This window comes from Argiope bruennichi, chromosome 4 (assembly GCF_947563725.1).
Source record: "Argiope bruennichi chromosome 4, qqArgBrue1.1, whole genome shotgun sequence".
NCBI lineage: Eukaryota > Metazoa > Arthropoda > Arachnida > Araneae > Araneidae > Argiope > Argiope bruennichi.
In genome coordinates this window covers 79,957,014-79,975,601 of record NC_079154.1, presented here as the reverse complement: position 1 = coordinate 79,975,601, position 18,588 = coordinate 79,957,014, and the positions used below count along the sequence as shown (strand labels likewise).

Genomic DNA, 18,588 nt, shown 5'->3' with positions numbered 1-18,588 from the left:
TCCCGATTATCCGCGCCTGCCGCACAAAGTTTTTTCTTTTCTTCCAAGCAAAGAGAAAATGCTTCCAAAGCAAGAAGCAAACACAAATGACTGATTTCTTCAAAAAGGTGTAGTTTTACAGTTATGCCTTTGTAATTACATAATTCATTACAGTATTAAAACAGTACATACGTATTCATTTTTCTGTGTATCCTTGACGCCTCTCGTAAGTACAAAGCACTTCTGTTTTCATTAACAAAATGCATTTTAGGTTAGTTTTGAGTGATATACTAAAATATTAAGCGTTATATTAAGCGTTAGTTAAACATTTCCTGCTGTTTATTTTATGTTTTATTGTACATAAAACGATTTTTCAAAGTTGGAATAACTGTTTTCGCTTTTGCTATACCTGTTTTTAGCTTTTTTCGGATTATCCGCGATTTTTGTTATCCGCAGCGGCCGCGCCACCCAATTCCGCGGATAATCGGGAGTGTACTGTATTTGGTAAACAACTTTTCACAAAACGGTAATGCTCCAATTAATTTAAATACATGTTATCCAAACCTCGACTCGGTATATTCAAGTATTTTAATTTGACGAACTGATATTGACTTCCAATTAGCACGGATTTAGTGACAACATCATTCATTCATAATAATTAAAAAAATATGTGAAATTCCACAAAATTTGTCTCATAGATTTTAAAGTAAAAGAAAATAAAATCTTTATAGCAAAAAAAGAATACGCCCGTTTTAAGATCAATGTTTTGTATAAAAAATGTTTCAATGTTCAGATCAATGTTTTATATAAATTTTATATAAAAAAATAAAATCTCGACCTCATAATCAAAAGGGAGAAAAAAACTTTTTTTTTCTTACATTTGCCTATAATTTATCTCAAAATTCTGATTTATAAAATGGTTAGAAAAAAATTGAACATCTTATAATGGAAGAAAACATTAAAAAACAACAACAACAAATTAACACAATGTAAAACATTAAAAATATGACAATATAAAAAATATATAAATATTTTAATGTATATATTAATAAATTATATAAATATGTATATAAAATAAACAGAAAAAAAGGTAGCAAAAACTAATATAAATTATAAACAATATAACATAACAACAATATTATAAAAATGCGAATTCTCCAATAACCCTCCTTCCTTTCTTTAATAATTTAGGGAAGGGATGGGGATCGATGTACGTTATAAAAATTAAAAAGAGAAAGAAAGCGAAGAAGAAGAAGAAGAAAGTTATGTTTAAAATCAAATTTAGGAAGAAGAAAAAAAGGGAAAAAAATGAAGATAATGTATGTCAAATGAAAAAGGGAAGTTAGGTGCGTGGATGATAAAGATAATATATTGCATATGAAACACTTATTTTGAATGCACCCCCCCACCCCAGTTTTAAGGTAGCATTTTTATTAACAAGAAAATTTTTGAACCGTCCTTTTTCAAAATGCTCTGAAGAAATCCTAGGAAATTAATGTGTTCGCTAATTTGACGATATAAAATTTGTCTATTGTGAAAACATTATTTTGACTTTCTGAATCGGATCATACCATTTTTTTATCACCTGCAAAACTATTTATTTAATACAGGATACAAATATAAAATAATATTACTGTACTTACTGAGTTCAATCTTGTTCCTTCATTTATTATTCATAAAAAAATGAAATATATAATATAAGAGAGTTAAAAGGAATCTACTGCGGATTAGATATTTTGACAAAAACATTATGAAGATGTTTCAGATGTTATCTAACTTTTTAAATCACGATATTTGATTTTGTATTTGCCAATGAGTTTTGATATATCTTAAAAAAAATATGATTCGAACAAGCTTTATAGAAAAATGATATATTCTTCTAAACTTGAGTGGCCAGGTATCCTGAATTTCAATCTAGTAAAATTTCTTATTAGGAAAAAAAATTCAAAAATAAAAAATAAATAAAATTTTTAAAGAATAATTAAAATATTTCAAACAAAAAGAGGCACAATAATTTTATTTCACAAAAACTTTCACTTTTTTTTTCTAAATGCTTCATCTTTTTTGCTTATTCTAGGGTGACCATATTATAGTACAGTTAAGGTTAGGAAGAAAAACAAATCACATAATAATCCCTTTACAAATTAAACCTGTTTAAATTACTTTTACTCATAAATAAAAACGAGACAAAATTGGATACTCAATAATTTGTGGACAAATTGGAAAAAATTAGTTCTGTTCAAAGCTATACGGGACACATCTAATTATAATTAAGCTTAGTCCTTTTAATTTAATTTATTAAAATATATTATTATTAGTTATTACAAAATTATATTTTAAATTTAATTTAAATAAATTTGAAACATTTTCAGACACAATAAGAGATAAACTGCTTTACCAGAAGAAAACATTCTATAATCGAAGAAATATAAACATAGAAGGATATAAAACAGTTTTGGCTCTAAAACTCTTGTAAATATTGCTGTAGAAGCACTTTTTCAAAGAAACTCTAAAAAAGGTCTTTTTGGTAACATGAAAGTGTGATTTATTGACTTATTGTGAAATGCGCAGACTTGAACTTTTTAGATAAATATTTTTATTGAACTCTGAAGTTATTGTTTTTATTGGTTCAGCTACATATTGCATTGTTTTCGCAGTAGATGTTGAAGTTATCAGAAATGTCTAGCTATTTCTAGTAAGCAAGAAATATCGAATATTGCATTTCTTTTTTCATATTCCAATACTTAAATAAAAAGGACTGTTTGAGTGAGTTGATGTTTTAATTAATTTCATTTTATCAATAGAAATTTTCAGGAGTTAAATGGATAGTACAGTGTGCCGGAAGAAGATGGTGAAATAAATAAAAATTCTTGATATTTCTAGAAAGCAAAGAAAATTGAATTTTTTCTTCGATCTTTAACTATTCAAACATTTAAACTATTCCAAATTCTATAATTTTAATAAATTCAATTTTTATTTTGATAGTAACTAACAAACATGGAAACAACGTGATGTGTTTGAAGTTCGATTCCAAAAATTCTGCTAATCCAAACTTAGTGAAATTTGGTCTACTTACTATTTCAGTCATGGGGTTAAGTGCTTAATCCTTTGTAGGGCCATGGGAAGTATGCTTCCCACCAAATTCATCAATCTTTGTATGGAATTATATAGTTTTGCGTAAGTTCTGACAAATATTTCAATCAGACGGAAACTTTGATGCTTCATTTCCTTATGTCACACAAAATGGTGTGTCTTGATTTGTTACTTAATTATTAATTAACCAAATTAATTAATTAATAGAAAGAAATTTATCTAATAAACTAAATGAGTCACTTTTCTTAAGCCTATCACAATCTAAAAATATTTTCATATATCATAACTAAAAAAAAATAGCCCTTTAAAGGGTAAAATTGGAATGATTCCTATTTAAGTATATACGTACATGCACATACGAGAGAGAGCGAAAGATAGAGAAAGAAAGAGGGAGAAAAAGAGTGAAAACATATATATATAGAGAGAAAAAATGCGAGAGTGAAAATATATATATATAGAGAGAAAAAAAGACAGACAGATAGATAGATAGAGATAGAAAGAGAGAGAGAGAATTGTGAACCTCAGACAAGGCCATAAAACTCATGTGTGCTTAGCATGAAATAAATTTAATCCACCCAGCTCTTTACATTTTATAGTTATTAGGTCAATTGTTCCCAGATATAAAGACCAACTTTAAGTGCAAGTACTTTGTCTAAAATTTGATATAAATCTTTAAATTTAATGCAAAGACCACGCAAAAAATACCTTCTAGCTCAAAGATTTTTTGAATTATCATGCTTATAGACATAAAAATATTCAGACATAATTCCAAATTATTATTTTTTGGACTTAGACCCACAATTTTTTTTTTATTTCTTTATCCTGGGATTTATCAAATTCTCGAAATCGAATTTTCTGACGATTACAATATTTTCTCGTTTGATACTTTTAATATGAAAATGTAAAAGGACCAATAACTTAGGCTTGCAATAGTTGGATTGAGCTAGAGCTGCAATCAGACCAGCTTTGATTGAAGTGGAGCGAACTAAATCTTTCATTCTTTCACTCTCACCTTCGTTTCTCCAGTATTACCCCCCTCCCTCCCCATCTTTCTCTCATTGGCCGTTTATGACGTTGGTTTGAATTCTTTCTGTCTGGGCAGAAGCAATTTCATTTAATGGTTATTCTTTTTCTTTTGCTAGAAGTCATTCTTCGAAAAAAAAAATAACAGTACACGGACAATTTTCTAAAATATTATTCTGGTGAAAATTTTTGTATTAATTATTATTAAATAGTAATAATAATTAATACAAAATTATTAATACAGATTAACCTTCGGCGATAAGCTGATTTGCCCGAAATATTGATTATATTTTATTTTAGTTACATCATTTAGATAAAATTTCATATATTTGATTCTATTAAATTGCCAGACATTAAAACTATGTTATTTTAATAGTCCGGCATATATATGTTCTGTTCATTGAACATATGAACTTTTCAAATGGAGACCATTTTTATGACACTATAGCGCTATTATAATGGCTTCTTAAATTTATTTAGCTGTATCGTAACTTCAGTTTTTTTTATTTATCCTGTTAACTATTTACATATTAAACAGGATCCTTCTTTAACTTTCAGCAATGTAAGAAATTCACACGATCAATTATTTGATGAAACAATGAAAAAGATTTTGGTTTCATTCACAGGACTAAAAATACTATCGTGAAATATACTTAAAAATGATGTTTAAATGTTAATTAAATTTAGACACAGATGAATTTTAAAACAACTAAATTGGTGTCTTTGAAAAGATAACTTTTTTTAGACTTTAAAACTACATGTAAAAATAATTATTACAGCGAAAAAATATATTATAGTAAAAATAATAATTATAGCGAAAAAATATCAAAATGTAGATTATTTTTTAATTTATTAAAATTATAAATAAAATGTAAAATAAAAGGCTCAAAGGGGCACATTCACAACCTTCAAAGCATAGCTAGTTCAAATATGAAGCTGGAGGTCAAAAGGTCTGGCTTGTAGAGCGCCAACGCAAACACACACGCTTTCATTTGTATTATAAGTAGAAATAATTACATGCAAAAAAAAAATGATGAACGTTGCAGATAATTTATTGCTAATCATATTTGATCTTCGTTTTTGAATGAATATCATCGAGAGGAATGTGTGTAGGCGGAAGAAGGATTTTATTCGCTAAATCATGACTTCATCCTGCAGATAATTTTCTATTGATAAAATTATATTATATACGGGTTATTATTTTTGAAATATACTGGTTATTTGCTTTTGAAATGTAAAATCATCAATTAGTTATTGTATCGTAGCTTTTTAAAAACTGTACCGACTTAATACATATTTTTTAATAATTTTTCGCAATTAACACAATTCTATTTGCAATTTTAAGGTGCAAATATCACTGTGGTAAACGAATTAATGTAAAATCTTTGAATTACATACTTCAAAGATTTAAAAATATATATATTGTTAAAATTGTGATTTCACTCTTTCTTTTGGCTAATTGTCTAACATTGGTCAACTGCGTGCAATGTACAGTAAAAATTGGAACTTTTTTTATATAGAAATCGAGCTTCCATGGTCAGAACAACATGTAGATCAAATTAGTTTGTATTTGGTTGAAGAGACTTTTCACTATTGAGCTCGGAATTTCTTATCTTTTTATAGTAAACTTGCCTTTGCAAAATTAATTAATTTGCTTATCGTTTTTTAAAAGATAAACTGAATACATAGATGACATAGATGTGCCAGATTTTCCAGGGATTGCGTTTAATTTCTTTAAAAGAAATTAATCATTCAAAATAGTTTGAAAAATGAAGCCTTCCTATTTTTATACTTTAGCGTTGTTTTCTGCGTAAAAAGAAAAAAAAAATCAAACATCTGTAGTGCAGAAAATCTTGTATAATAAAACAATTTCAGAAAATATAAAGTATTAACAATATTTATCCAAAGGTCAATGTGATTAATTTGAGATTATTAATAATAAACGCGGTTAACAATTATTGATAACCAATAATCTATATCTAAAATGAATGAATTCATCTAATCTATGTCTATGATTTGATGAATAATAATCTGAAGATGAATGTGTATGTGTATGTTGGTGCTCTAAGGCCAAACCAGATCGTTTGATCCAGAGCCAACAAATTTAACACATGTATACCTTGGAGGTTGGAAAGTGCACCTCAGAGCGATTTTTAAAAAATTTTAATTAAAATCTTATTTAATTAAAAATTTAACAAAATTTTAGGAATTTTTCGCGATATCTTCCGAAAATATTATCTCACAAACATGATTTTTACATCAATTTGAAGTTCAAAATATTATCTTTTTAATGATATAAAGGTGTTAATTTATAAATTAAGTTTCTATTTTCAATGAAATTTAAACAAAAAATGTTTTAATTATATTTTACAGTAATTTATTTCGCACAAAATAGAATTAAAACTTAATTTGCATAAGCATGTAACGTGTGCCTGAAAAAAAAATTGGTCTTTAACAATCTGTTGCCATTACATTGACAAAAGCTCAAAATAAAAATAATGAGTTGATTATTACAGCAAATTTAACCTAGTTATTAATAAAAACGATTTAAAAGTCTGGTTACATCAAGTATGAATAGTAATAACTAAATTATTCACATTCATTTCAATCATAATATTTATTATTGTTGAATTTATTAGTTTAATTGTTTAATTTATATATAACCACTTTTTTTTTACTTTATGATATTATTTTTCATAAATTTCTTTGTAGGTGAAATGACTTTAATGAGGTTAATTTTGGGAGTTTCTATATACTTTCAAACTACAAAATTTGTTTATTTAAATGCAATACTTAGGCCAATTTTTCTGTTAAGAATAGTAACATTCAGTATCTAAAAAGGTAAAAGATTATTTTTTACATAATTATAATAAATAATTTCTTTAACTACTTATAGCAGTTCCAGAGAAAATATCTTCACAATTTGATACAAAAAAAGAGAGAAAGCTTACGCCTCTTCCTAGGGTGGATCATTGGTTTAAAGCGGGCTGCCCTGCTTTCATCGTCCGGATTTCCACATCTAGATTCGCTCATAAGCCTGAGCGTCGCTTCATCCAGTTGCCCGGTAACCGGCATGTTGTATGTGTTCTGGTAGCGCCGGATCGCATTCCGGATTTCTTCGTTGGTGCACCGCCTGCCTCCGTGCCTCCCTTCCTTATGCTTGGAGGCCGAAGCTCTGCGCTTGGAGGAGCCACAACGGAGGTAGCCGTAACGTTTTAGGATCTCCTGCAAAGCAATAGGCAATATTAACCTGGAGTAAAAACGTCACTATTTTGCCCTTGAAGAGGAACATTGAGTAAAATTGAATGCTGTTAACTAAATCATTTCTTTAATTCCAGAAGTTTTGATTTAATTTATGAACATTGGAGGTGAACTACAACATTTTTTATTAATTAAAATACCTCTTCAATTATATTTCTCACTTTTTTATCGTTAACGTAGTTTAGATACTTTAACTCCTTGACTAACGAAATTATTTGGTCTCCTAATAATTTCGTTTCGATAACACATCCTACTATTGTTATTTCAACTATATAGGGATATAAGGGAATCAGTGATCCTTCAGAGCCTTCAAGAGATTTTAGATATTTAGTCTCCGAATTAGATGACACCTCTTACATTTATTGTTATTTTTATCTATATAGGAATATAAGGGAACCAGTAATCCTTCAATGTATTCAAGAGATTTCAGATATTTTATCTCCTAACTTGATGGCACATTTGACATTTATTGTTATTTCAATTCATATAGTAAGGTAAGGGATACAGACTTCAGCATGTTTTAGTTACTCATGTTTTCTAATTAAATGGCACATTCTCCTAATTCAATCACATATTCTACATTTATTGGTATTTCAATCCGTGTAAGAATCCAAAGGATACCAGAGATCCTTCAGCATATTCAAGAGATTTTAGATATTTAACCTCCTAATTAGATGATACATCCTACATTAATTGTTATTTCAATTCCATTTAGAAATATAAGGGAATCAGCGATCCTTCAAAGAGTTCAAGAGATTTTAAATATTTAGTCTGCTAATTAGATAGTATATTTTACACTTATTTCAATGCTTATAGTAAATTAGCGAATACCAAAGAGCTTTCTGCGTGTTTTAGTTACTCATGTCTCCTAATTCAATGGCACATTCTCCTACTTCAAAGGCGCATTCTACATTTATTGTTATTTCAATCCATGTAGGAACCCAAAGGATACCACAGATCCTTCAGCGTGTTCAGGAGATTTAAGATATTTAGTATCCTAATTAGATGGCACATCCTATATTTATTGTCATTTCAATCTATATGGGAATATAAGGGGCCAATAATCCTTCAACGTGTTGAAGAGATTTCAGACATTTAATCTCCTAATTAGATAGTACATTTTACTTTTATTGTAATTTCAATCCATATCGTAACGTACGGGATACCAGACATCCTTCAGCGTGTTTTAGTCTCCTAATTAAATGTCACATTCTACATTTATTGTTATTTCAATCTGACCAGAGATCCTTCAGCTTATTTAAAAGATTTAGCCCCCTAATGAGAGGCGCATCCTACATTCATTGTTATTTCAATCCACATAAGAATGCAAGGTATACTAGAGACCTTCAGCATGTTCTAAGAGATTTTATCCTTCAAATCAATTGATAATTTTGGCGCATCAGTTTAATTTGGTGACTTGGTTAAATGTATGATGCCAAAGAATGTGGGCTTTAGCAATGGAACTCAAAGAGAAAATACGTTTCTAGCAGGAAAACGTTTTTTTTTTTTTTTTAAATATAATTTCTAATATAATTTTTTAAATTTAGGAATTCTGAGAAGTTCCTTCAAACAAAAGATACTTTTGCTGTAGTTCACTCATCATTACTGTATTATTTAGAACGAATAAACACTTTGTCTTAGTTACAAATTTAAATATAAAAAATTCTGTGATTCGATGAATGAGTCAAACTCAAGATATAAAGGAATTAAAATATAATCTATCATTTGCAAGATTCAACACGATGGTAACGTTCGCAAATAAGTAGTCTGACGTGAAACACCTGCTCAACCTCTCTATTGTTTTAATAATTTTATTCACAAGAAATATGGATAGCTGAAGTACTGCAAATTTTCCCTATAATTCATTGTTTATGTGTGAAGTAAAATTACAAATTTGCATTTTAACTATAGCTAACAGCTGATTTCTCAACTGTTAGAGGAACATATATTTCAATTGAAATATCTTAAAGAATTATATTTTATGTTACTGAAGTCAATACATGAATTGTTTAAAATATCTCTGAGCCTAAATTTATATACAGTACTTCGTTTCTATTAGTCGCATATAGTAAGATATTCTTAGAAAATTAACATAAACTATTCACTGTTCTGCTATAAAACCTGTCCAAGTTATGCAGTTTATAATTTCATTATTTTAGTCCAATCAACTGCAGTCTTAAGCGAACGAAAGCCAATCCGTTAACTGAAAGATATGCCTTGAAAGAACGGTTGAGATGGTCAAATTGTCAAAAAGAATGATATTCAAAGCTTCATAACTCGACTGGTTTTATTTACTAATGCATGGATTTTTTTTGTTTAATATTTTAGTGTGCCAAGACTATATTTTACTAGATATGACCAATATGACTTGTTAAAAAATCGGTTTTACAATTTAAGATTTTAATAGGTGCAGTTTGTTTTGAGTTTCCAAATACTATTCAGTTCACCAGTTCATGTAAAAACTGTTCTTTGGTTCTTCAATTCGCATTCAAGTATGAAAGCCTCTAAAAAACTGATATGGCACCCTTGTCAGCCTGTCCATTTCCACTTATTCCAAATTCATAAGAATAAAAAAATTCTTTTGATCTCCAACGCAAATTTATTTACCCAGAATATCGAATTAAGAAACGCAAAAACAAAAAAAGGCACACATATATCATTTATGGTTCACAATAAGCTCCGCGTTCGTGTTTGCTTTCAGAAATTCGACAGAAAATTCTTTTTGCGGAATGGGCCGTAAAAGAGGCAGTTTTATAGTCAGCCGGTTCAGCTGTGTATCAATTGATGGAAGAGGCTTAAGGCAGAGACGGGAAGGGGGATGGGGGTGTAGAACACTTGATGGACAGTCCCAAACAGAACTTTCCTTCTGGATGCTCGAGTTGATTGAGATGTGATATGGGTGACCTCCCTTGTTGATATGGCGTTAAAGGTTGCATCATATGGGGACAATATACAAATTTAAATTTTACACCTAGGTTTGACAAAAGAATGATGTCATAAATTGGATTATTTGCTTTTTTCATTATAGTATATAAGATAGGATTACCAAATAGACAAATAAGGCAGTTCCCTAGGGGCTGCAACTTTGGGAGAAGAAGCCTCCAGGTTGTTGTTTTTTCAAACATTATTTTCGGAATAATTTAATTTTATGCTTATGTTTCATTTACAAAAGCCGTGTAAATGAACCTGCATTTCATACTGAAATAAATATCGTTTAAATTTGAATATTAGGATTGTTTTGATGTATTCATATTCATTTGTAGATCAGCCTGGTACATTTTTTTTATTTTTGCAGTTATTGACTAACCCACTATTTAAAGAAAATTTTTATTAAAATATATTAACTGTGTAAAAAGTAAAAATATTATAACCAATTTCCTTAATATTATTTTTAAATTAAAATTTTTTATATAAGTGTGGAAATAAAACTATGTGAAGAGCAATTATTTAATTTTGAAATTGAAATAGAGGAAATAGGAACACGATAGAGGAATGTATTAAATTAAATACTATACTAAGGAACCAGAATGCAAAAGAAGTCATTATACTTGTCATAGACTAATTATACTTGATATTATTTTTATATTTTATAATTAATATAATTTGTATTTTTCAAACTTTGCCTTTGTACTTTTTGCAAATTTATTTATTCGGCAACTAGGCCTAAAAGTAGTTTTTCTAAATCTACCAGCTTGCGGCTTCTCATCAGTTAAGCAATCCTTGGTAGCTGTCAAGTCAGAAATTAGTCACTATGTATAAATCGTTTCACATATTTCTTAAAATTATTTTATGGAATTTTTTTATTTAATTATTAATTTATGAAAATCTTCTATTTATTGAATTTTCTTATTGATACTAGATGAGAATAGGCAGACAATATTGTGCGTTGGTACCGGAAGAAGTAAAAGACTTATTAATAAATTGTTGATAAAATATCCTTTTTTTATTTTAAAAAAGAAAAATATTTTGATAAAAAAGTAGTCGCTTTTCTGACTACAGTAACAACAATTACAAAACAAATGGAGTTTCACCATGCATGGTAAAAACTTTAAATTTAACATACTTTAATGAAAAATATTAATTATCAAAATACCTACAGCCATAATATAACAGTTTGTGTTACAAATTGTAATATAATCCAAATTATTTTGCATCATAAATTGCTAATACAAAATATAAGTTATTGCTGCTTAAACTACTCAAGGATAAACTTTTATTATATTATAGAAAAATCACAGAAAATACAAATGCATTGTCTTACCTTTGATCACATGACATAAAACAAACGTTGAAATTCGTAGAAAATAGTTTAAAAAAAACTGTTTAAAGAATGATTTTATGCGTGAGATATTATGTCAACAAAACGATTATCATACGATAGTTAAAACTTCATTAAACGAAAAGCAATGGTTTACCAGACATTTTTCTACTACTAGTATCACAATGCTATTAGAGCATTGTGATACTAGTAGTACTATTAATTATAGAGATACGTATAATTTTACAATATTTCCAATGATAAAGGGGAATTTATATTCTTTGAAAGCCCTTGTTCGAACAAAAGATTCTCATAAAACGAGCATTCCTCCAAACCAATATTTATTCTAGTTAAAAAAAACCTAACTAGTGTTTTATGAGTTATTTGATAATGGTTTATGTCTTTTCAAAATGAATATATATTTATGAAAGTCCTTCAATCCGGTTTCCTTACAAATGTTTACTTGCAGTGAAAATGAGCAAAAACAAGAGAAAAGATAGTATTTACAATGTACCTCATAAAGATTTTACAGAACTTTTTTCTGTCTGAAAAACGTGACAGTGCTTGCTTTTCTTCAGTTAAGTTTCAACAATAAGAAACTTGAAATTTTGTTTAAATAATCATTTCTCATTGTGGTTACCTTTCATGGGTCTTTGAAAATATCACATCCAAAAATAAATACGAAGCAGTAATGAAGTTTTTAAAACGTGCACATTAAACACAAAATGAATGTGACTTAGTATTTAAATGATGCACGCAAGAATCAGCTCGACAGAATTTTCAGAAGAGAGAGAGAGAGAAATCATGGAATTAAAAGATACTGAACGGAATGAATTCCAACTTTTAATATTATTTTTTTTATTTTAAATAAGAAAAATTATATTTTTACATGTTTGCAAATGATTCAAATGTGCATGCATTTCAAATGTAGATTTAAAAATAAGAAAAAAAAACAACAACATTTTACTTAATTATTGGCAAAAAAAAAAAAAAAACTATGGAAATACGTTTATATGTGATTTTTTTTATAATATGCATCAAGTTAATACGGGATGATAATACTGATCCCACATATAGAGGAATTCCTACATGATAGAACCCATGACTTTCTATCCCCACTTGAATTCCACCATGTCTTGCTTTAATTCAATGAATCATTAGGACACAGATGAAGATGTTTTTAATAATACTGTTAATAATTATTTGTAAGACTTGATTAATGATGAAGAACTCGAAACTACAACTGTCCATCAATTCTTTTGCAATCCCATTAAATTGAGAAGCTAATATTTAAAGAAGCCTAGCAATAGAACAAAGCTTGAAATCTTTAGATTTTGTGAGGAGAATTAACGCTACTATATGTTTCGTAGAAAATTTGACCTTAGGAATTCCTCTTCAAGTAATACACGATCCAAATGATTGATTTGAAGAGTGCTTTTACGTCAATAATGAACATTTAAATGCCACTTCAGAACTTCAGTAAATTTCACTTACAGACAAAACAAGAAGATGGCTTGAATCATCAAAAAAAATTTCAGAAAATATATCCACACATTAGAAAAAAAGTAAGAATAAAACAACCATTTCGAATTAGATAAAAAATTAAAATTAAGACAATCAAACGTCATTATAAAGAAATTATTTTTAATCATTCATTTTTTCCCTTTATTATTAAAGACTATTTTCTTAATAATCTTCATTAGGATTACAGTCTGAGTTACTAATTTCTATAGAAAAAAAATCAGTATTTTCTTCCAAGGATATAAATTGAGCAAAAGAAGTGTAATAAATAAAACAAGAGAGAACAATTTTTTAACAGTTAGACGAAACAATAATATTCAGAAATTATTCTTTAAAAAAATAAAACAATTGACAAAACAGTAAAAATTGTAAATAAATATTAATTCTTGTCATTATTGTAGCACACCTTCTTCGAATTTTTTTCATTTATTGCTCGACGGAGTTAGAATAAACATTACTAAATTAAACAAGGGGAAATGTTAGATTACAAAGGAATAGAGAGTTAATAGGCTGCCATCACTATCTGAAAAATAAATTAGATGCAACATAGATTTCCTTAATAAATTAGATGCAACATAGATGAACAATTATGAATTTCTCTGAAGTCAAACTATCTGCAAAATATCAATTTCCTCTGAGATTAAAGTCCGAAATTTTCCATTTTAATAATTCATGCTATTTATTTACCTAGTATGAAATAAGAGACAGGGCACCTTTTTCCGGCTAACCAAACAACAAGAGACTGTGCTACAACCGATCGAGACTCTTACATTACAGCTGCAACATTCCTAATATTATTTTTAAATTTTCTGTTTTTGTTTTAATTTTATTTCCTTAGTTTTACACTCAAAGAAATCGATGATTAACAAAATTGGAAGGAAGGGAAATAATATTAAGAATATTTAAGAACAGAAAATGCAACAAAAACTAAAAGAGATTCAGATGAGAGCTGCTGCACAGCAGCTTTGGAAAATACAAGAATTCTGCCACTGCTAGGGTTTATACAAAACCCGACTTTTTGAAAAACCGGTTTTCGAATTTACTATTTCCAAAAAACCGTTTTCAGCCGGTTAATTAAGGAAAATTAAGGATTCATATACATATTACTTAGACAAAATAACGAAAAATCAAACAAAAATTTCAAATATTATTTATATTATTTTCACCAATTTTAATTTCTCCTAAGAAAATAGGATTTTAAAAAACATAAAATATCCACTGAACGGTGGCTAAGTCTCGTTCTTATTTTGGACACAATGTGGCCTGAAATTGAAAATATTTATTCAACTAGCTACTGAGTTTGATTTTATAGTTTTCATGGCTTCAAATAACAAATATAAGTTTTTTGTTCTTTTATTCGTTGCCTGAAACAATGAAAACTCAGCTTTCAGTGTCCTTGGATTTGTAAGTTTTCCTTCAGGGTGTTGAAGAAACTTATGAATTGATTTTTTCATGGCTTCTTTTGAAAAAGAATTATTCTGATGAATAGCCTTTTCGATTTGCTCTTCATTACAATTGGTTTCCACATAAGAATTCGGAAATATTCTAGGGAATATCTTTCCAGATCACTTGATAATATCGGTTTTTGAAGGTAAAGAAAGTACACTAGATTTCTTCGCTGAACCAGAAATGCTTTGTGGATTTTGCAAATACAGCTAATTCTGCTTTCTTGAATTCGTTCTTCTAAAGCATATAATAATTTCAAACTTATTTCAGTGTTTAAATTTTTTAGTTCATTTAACAGAAATTCAAATATACCTTCACTTGTTAATATATTGGCATCTCGTCACCTTAAGCCTTCAGCTGCTAGACGAATCGGTCTCAACCGATAAAATTCAAAATATTTGTTTGTTTTTATTGAAGAAGAGAAATATCCAGGCGTTCCGGAAAACCGGTTTTCAAACGTGACAAACTTACTTTAAAAAACCGGTTTTTTAAAACCGGGTTTGAAAACCGTCAAACCATAGCCACTGCGAACAGTAGAGTGATGAATCAGGAGTCGAAAAAAAAAAAAAGCAACTCTCTCCTTTTGAACTTATTGGTGCAACAGTTGACCTCTCTTACCCCTAGTCATAGTTCGGAACCGGCCAATAGATACTTTTTATAATACTACTTAAAGTTTGCTCCACTAAATGAAATTTGACACGTGACCACGTAAACAACCTTGAACCCGTTCGGCCCACGGAGATCATGGAATTCATGAAAAACGTTAAGCCGAATAAATCGCCAGGATTGGATTTAATTACAAATCGCATGATTAAAAACCTCCCACCTAGATTTATTTTATATTTACCTTTTTTAATAAATAAATTAATGGAATTATGTTATTTTCCCGATTGCTGGAAAACAGCTGTGGTTGTCCCTATTCCAAAACCAAACTCTGATTTGACCTTACCTCAAAATTTTCGTCCCATCTCGCTACTTAGTAGCCTGAGCAAAGTGTACGAATCTGTGCTTCTCAAACGTCTGAATCAATTCCTCAGCGACAAAAATATTTTAATTTCTGAACAATTCGGATTTCAAAAAAATCTGTCGACGAATCACCAGCTAATTCGTGTTACAGAATTGATTCACAGCGCCTTTGCGAAGTCCCAAACCACAGGTGCACTTTTTCTGGACGTAGCCAAGGCTTTTGATAAAATTTGGCACGAAGGGCTTTTATTCAAGTGCATGCGACTTGGATTTTCAGGCGCAATTTGTCAAAATTTTACGCTCATACCTACTTTCTCGTAATTTTCGGGTACGTGTTAATGATGTAATTTCTTCCCCCAGACCAATCCTAAGCGGTTGTTTTTACAAGGAAGCTTACTCTCTCCAACTCTTTTTAACATTTATGTTAACGATCTACCTAGAGCTAGTAATTGTCACTTAGCAATTTTTGCAGACGATACCGCCATTCTTACACAGCATAGGGATCCAAACATAGTCATAGCAAACATTCAACAGTACATGACCATTTTACAGTGCTGGCTCATCGGCTGGAAAATAAAAGTCAACCCAAGTAAATGCGCGTGCCTCCTGTTTACTAAGAAACTGGTAATGCCTGACTTAGCCCCTATCCAAATTTTCGGCCAACCCGTCCCCTTTGTAAATGAATACAAATACTTAGGGTTAATTTTAGACGCAAAATTAAGCTTTAATAGTCATATTAAGGCAGCCCTCTCCAAAGCTACTAGAACGAGTGTTAAACTCAACAGCTTAATTTCTCCTAGGAGCAAGCTATCGATTAGGCTCAAGCTTCTGCTCTACAAAGCTATTTTAACACCAATTTTAATGTATGGCTCCCCAATTTGGGGGACGACTTCCGCCACCAACATTAAGAGGTTGCAAGTTTTTCAAAATAGGCACCTGATGAAGATTGTTGACGCCCCCTGGTATATCAGGAGAAAGATCTTACATGACGATCTCAAAATTGAACCTGTTTCGGAATTTATTAGAAGAACATCAATCAATTTCTTCGAAAAACTGCCCCAGATTCGTAACAAGTTACTTAATCTACCTGCATATGATCCTGCAGTATCCAGCTCGAGGAAACGTCCGAGAGCTGCGATAGACAATATCTATGTCAACTTCCCCTCAGTCAAAAAACTGAGAACTAATTAACTCTGTTACCAATCTGGTGGATTAAATTTATCAAAATTATTTGTTTTGGCCTCAGATAGCTATGATGAGCTACACGCGTGAAATTTCTTGAAATTTTTTCCTTCAGAAAATTTATTCTTTAAAAAGTCCCAATAGTTAAGGCACGTGCAACGTAATTCCACTAAAGTTCTATTTTACCCCATAAATAATCTAAATATTATTTTAATTAATTAATTGTATCATAAATAATAATAACATGAATTAAATACCAAATTTCATGACGTTAGAGCTTTATTGCGCTCGTCCAAACTAGTTTCAATTAAATTTAACTTTTCCCTAAACTAACAAATTAAAGTAACTATTCCAAATTATGATGTGGAGGTGCTCGTGACCACTTTGTCACATCGCGGAACTCCGAAACATCACGACGTTGACGTTGCCGTTGCCGTACTAAATGAAATTCATGATTTTCGGTTTCACTTCATGCTCATGGACAGATACATATCAAGTTTAATGAATATTAATTTTCTTATATTAGAAGTAACTCTTCGGAGAAAAGACGCATAGATAATTTTCTGAAATATTATTCACAATTTACGAAATTAATTTCAAATATTACTCAAAACTCTTATAAAAAGAAATATATAATTAAAGTTAGAATTAAAAAAGAAATTCTTGAAAAAATTTTTAGCATGAAGAAATATCGAGTAAGATGTGTGATTTTTTTTTTTTGGTATGCAAAACTGATCTAAAAATGCACAGTTTCAGAAATTTTAAGCTAAAATGCATTTTATGTGCATTAACTGAAAGATAAATACTCTGTATTCAAGTTATTCGATATTCCTTTTTGTACAAAAATTACCGAGTCAATCGGTTGAAGCGTATGTAGGAAATAGAATACATGTATCTAAAGAATATCCACTTCAATTTCTGTACATAAAAAGTTAGAAAGAACTTTTATATTATACCGGTTATTAACTATGCTTGAAATTATACAAAAAAAAAACTCTGCAATTTAATCATTTTTAAAATATTAAGTTAGATTTTTTTTAATTGCATTCTCTTGATAAATCTATTTTGAGCACTTCTCACTTTTGAAATGGCTACTCGCTCCATTCCGACAAATGATTCTCAAGCCTTTTCGGAATTAACATTGAAATTGAAATGTACTGCTATAATTCTCCAGTTGGCTCAAAGAATTTGTTTGATTTATGACTAGTCCATCACCTTCAAGGTACAATATGAGGAGCACACGAGTGAAAATGTTTAATCAAATATGACATTCCTGCTGGAGATACGGAATATTTTCCTTTGGTTCAATTCAGTTGATAGGATGAGTTAATTCGATTCATTGTGGATGATAAAGTCATGCTGGTTTGTTGATGGCACACCTTTCATGGACAAGCATCTTATCCTAGATAAGTTCAAGGCCTGCATATTACATGAAAATCTCTCTCTTTGGCAGCGGGATTTTAGGAGATGAGGAAACTAGAGTCACTACGACACCACGTTTTCATTCCAAGGTTGAATCAGATGATTTCGAATTTGTAAATGTCATATTAAGATTTCCGGCAATTAATAAAAATGGCCGAAGAGAGAAAAAAAATATCTTAAACGTTTCATGAGAAATTTTCTCCAAGGAGTAAATTTTGAAAAAAAAAAAAATTGTGTCATCAATTTTTTTAATAAAAATCAGTTTGATACTAAATGAGAAAAAAGCACAAAAAGAACATAAAATTTTTATTATAAACAAAAAAATAATATCATTTAATGGATACGTATTAAGATCAAATAAATCAGATTGTTATTTTATGTTACATAACTGATGGTGTTATCGTACACGTTTAGAACTACAAATGATGTCTGAAACA

At 29.4% G+C, this 18,588-nt stretch overlaps 1 protein-coding gene across 4 annotated transcripts in view; it reads right to left on the bottom strand.

Annotated features, from left to right (window-relative positions):
- Nucleotides 1-18,588, bottom strand: part of LOC129965919 (matrix metalloproteinase-21-like) — a 150,260-nt gene that overhangs the window by 23,026 nt on the left and 108,646 nt on the right. For all 4 annotated transcript variants that reach the window (XM_056080202.1, XM_056080201.1, XM_056080205.1 and 1 more), the window contains exon 3: nt 7,047-7,320. In XM_056080202.1, the coding sequence (XP_055936177.1) occupies nt 7,047-7,320 (274 nt within the window). The remainder of the gene's footprint in view (nt 1-7,046; nt 7,321-18,588) is intronic.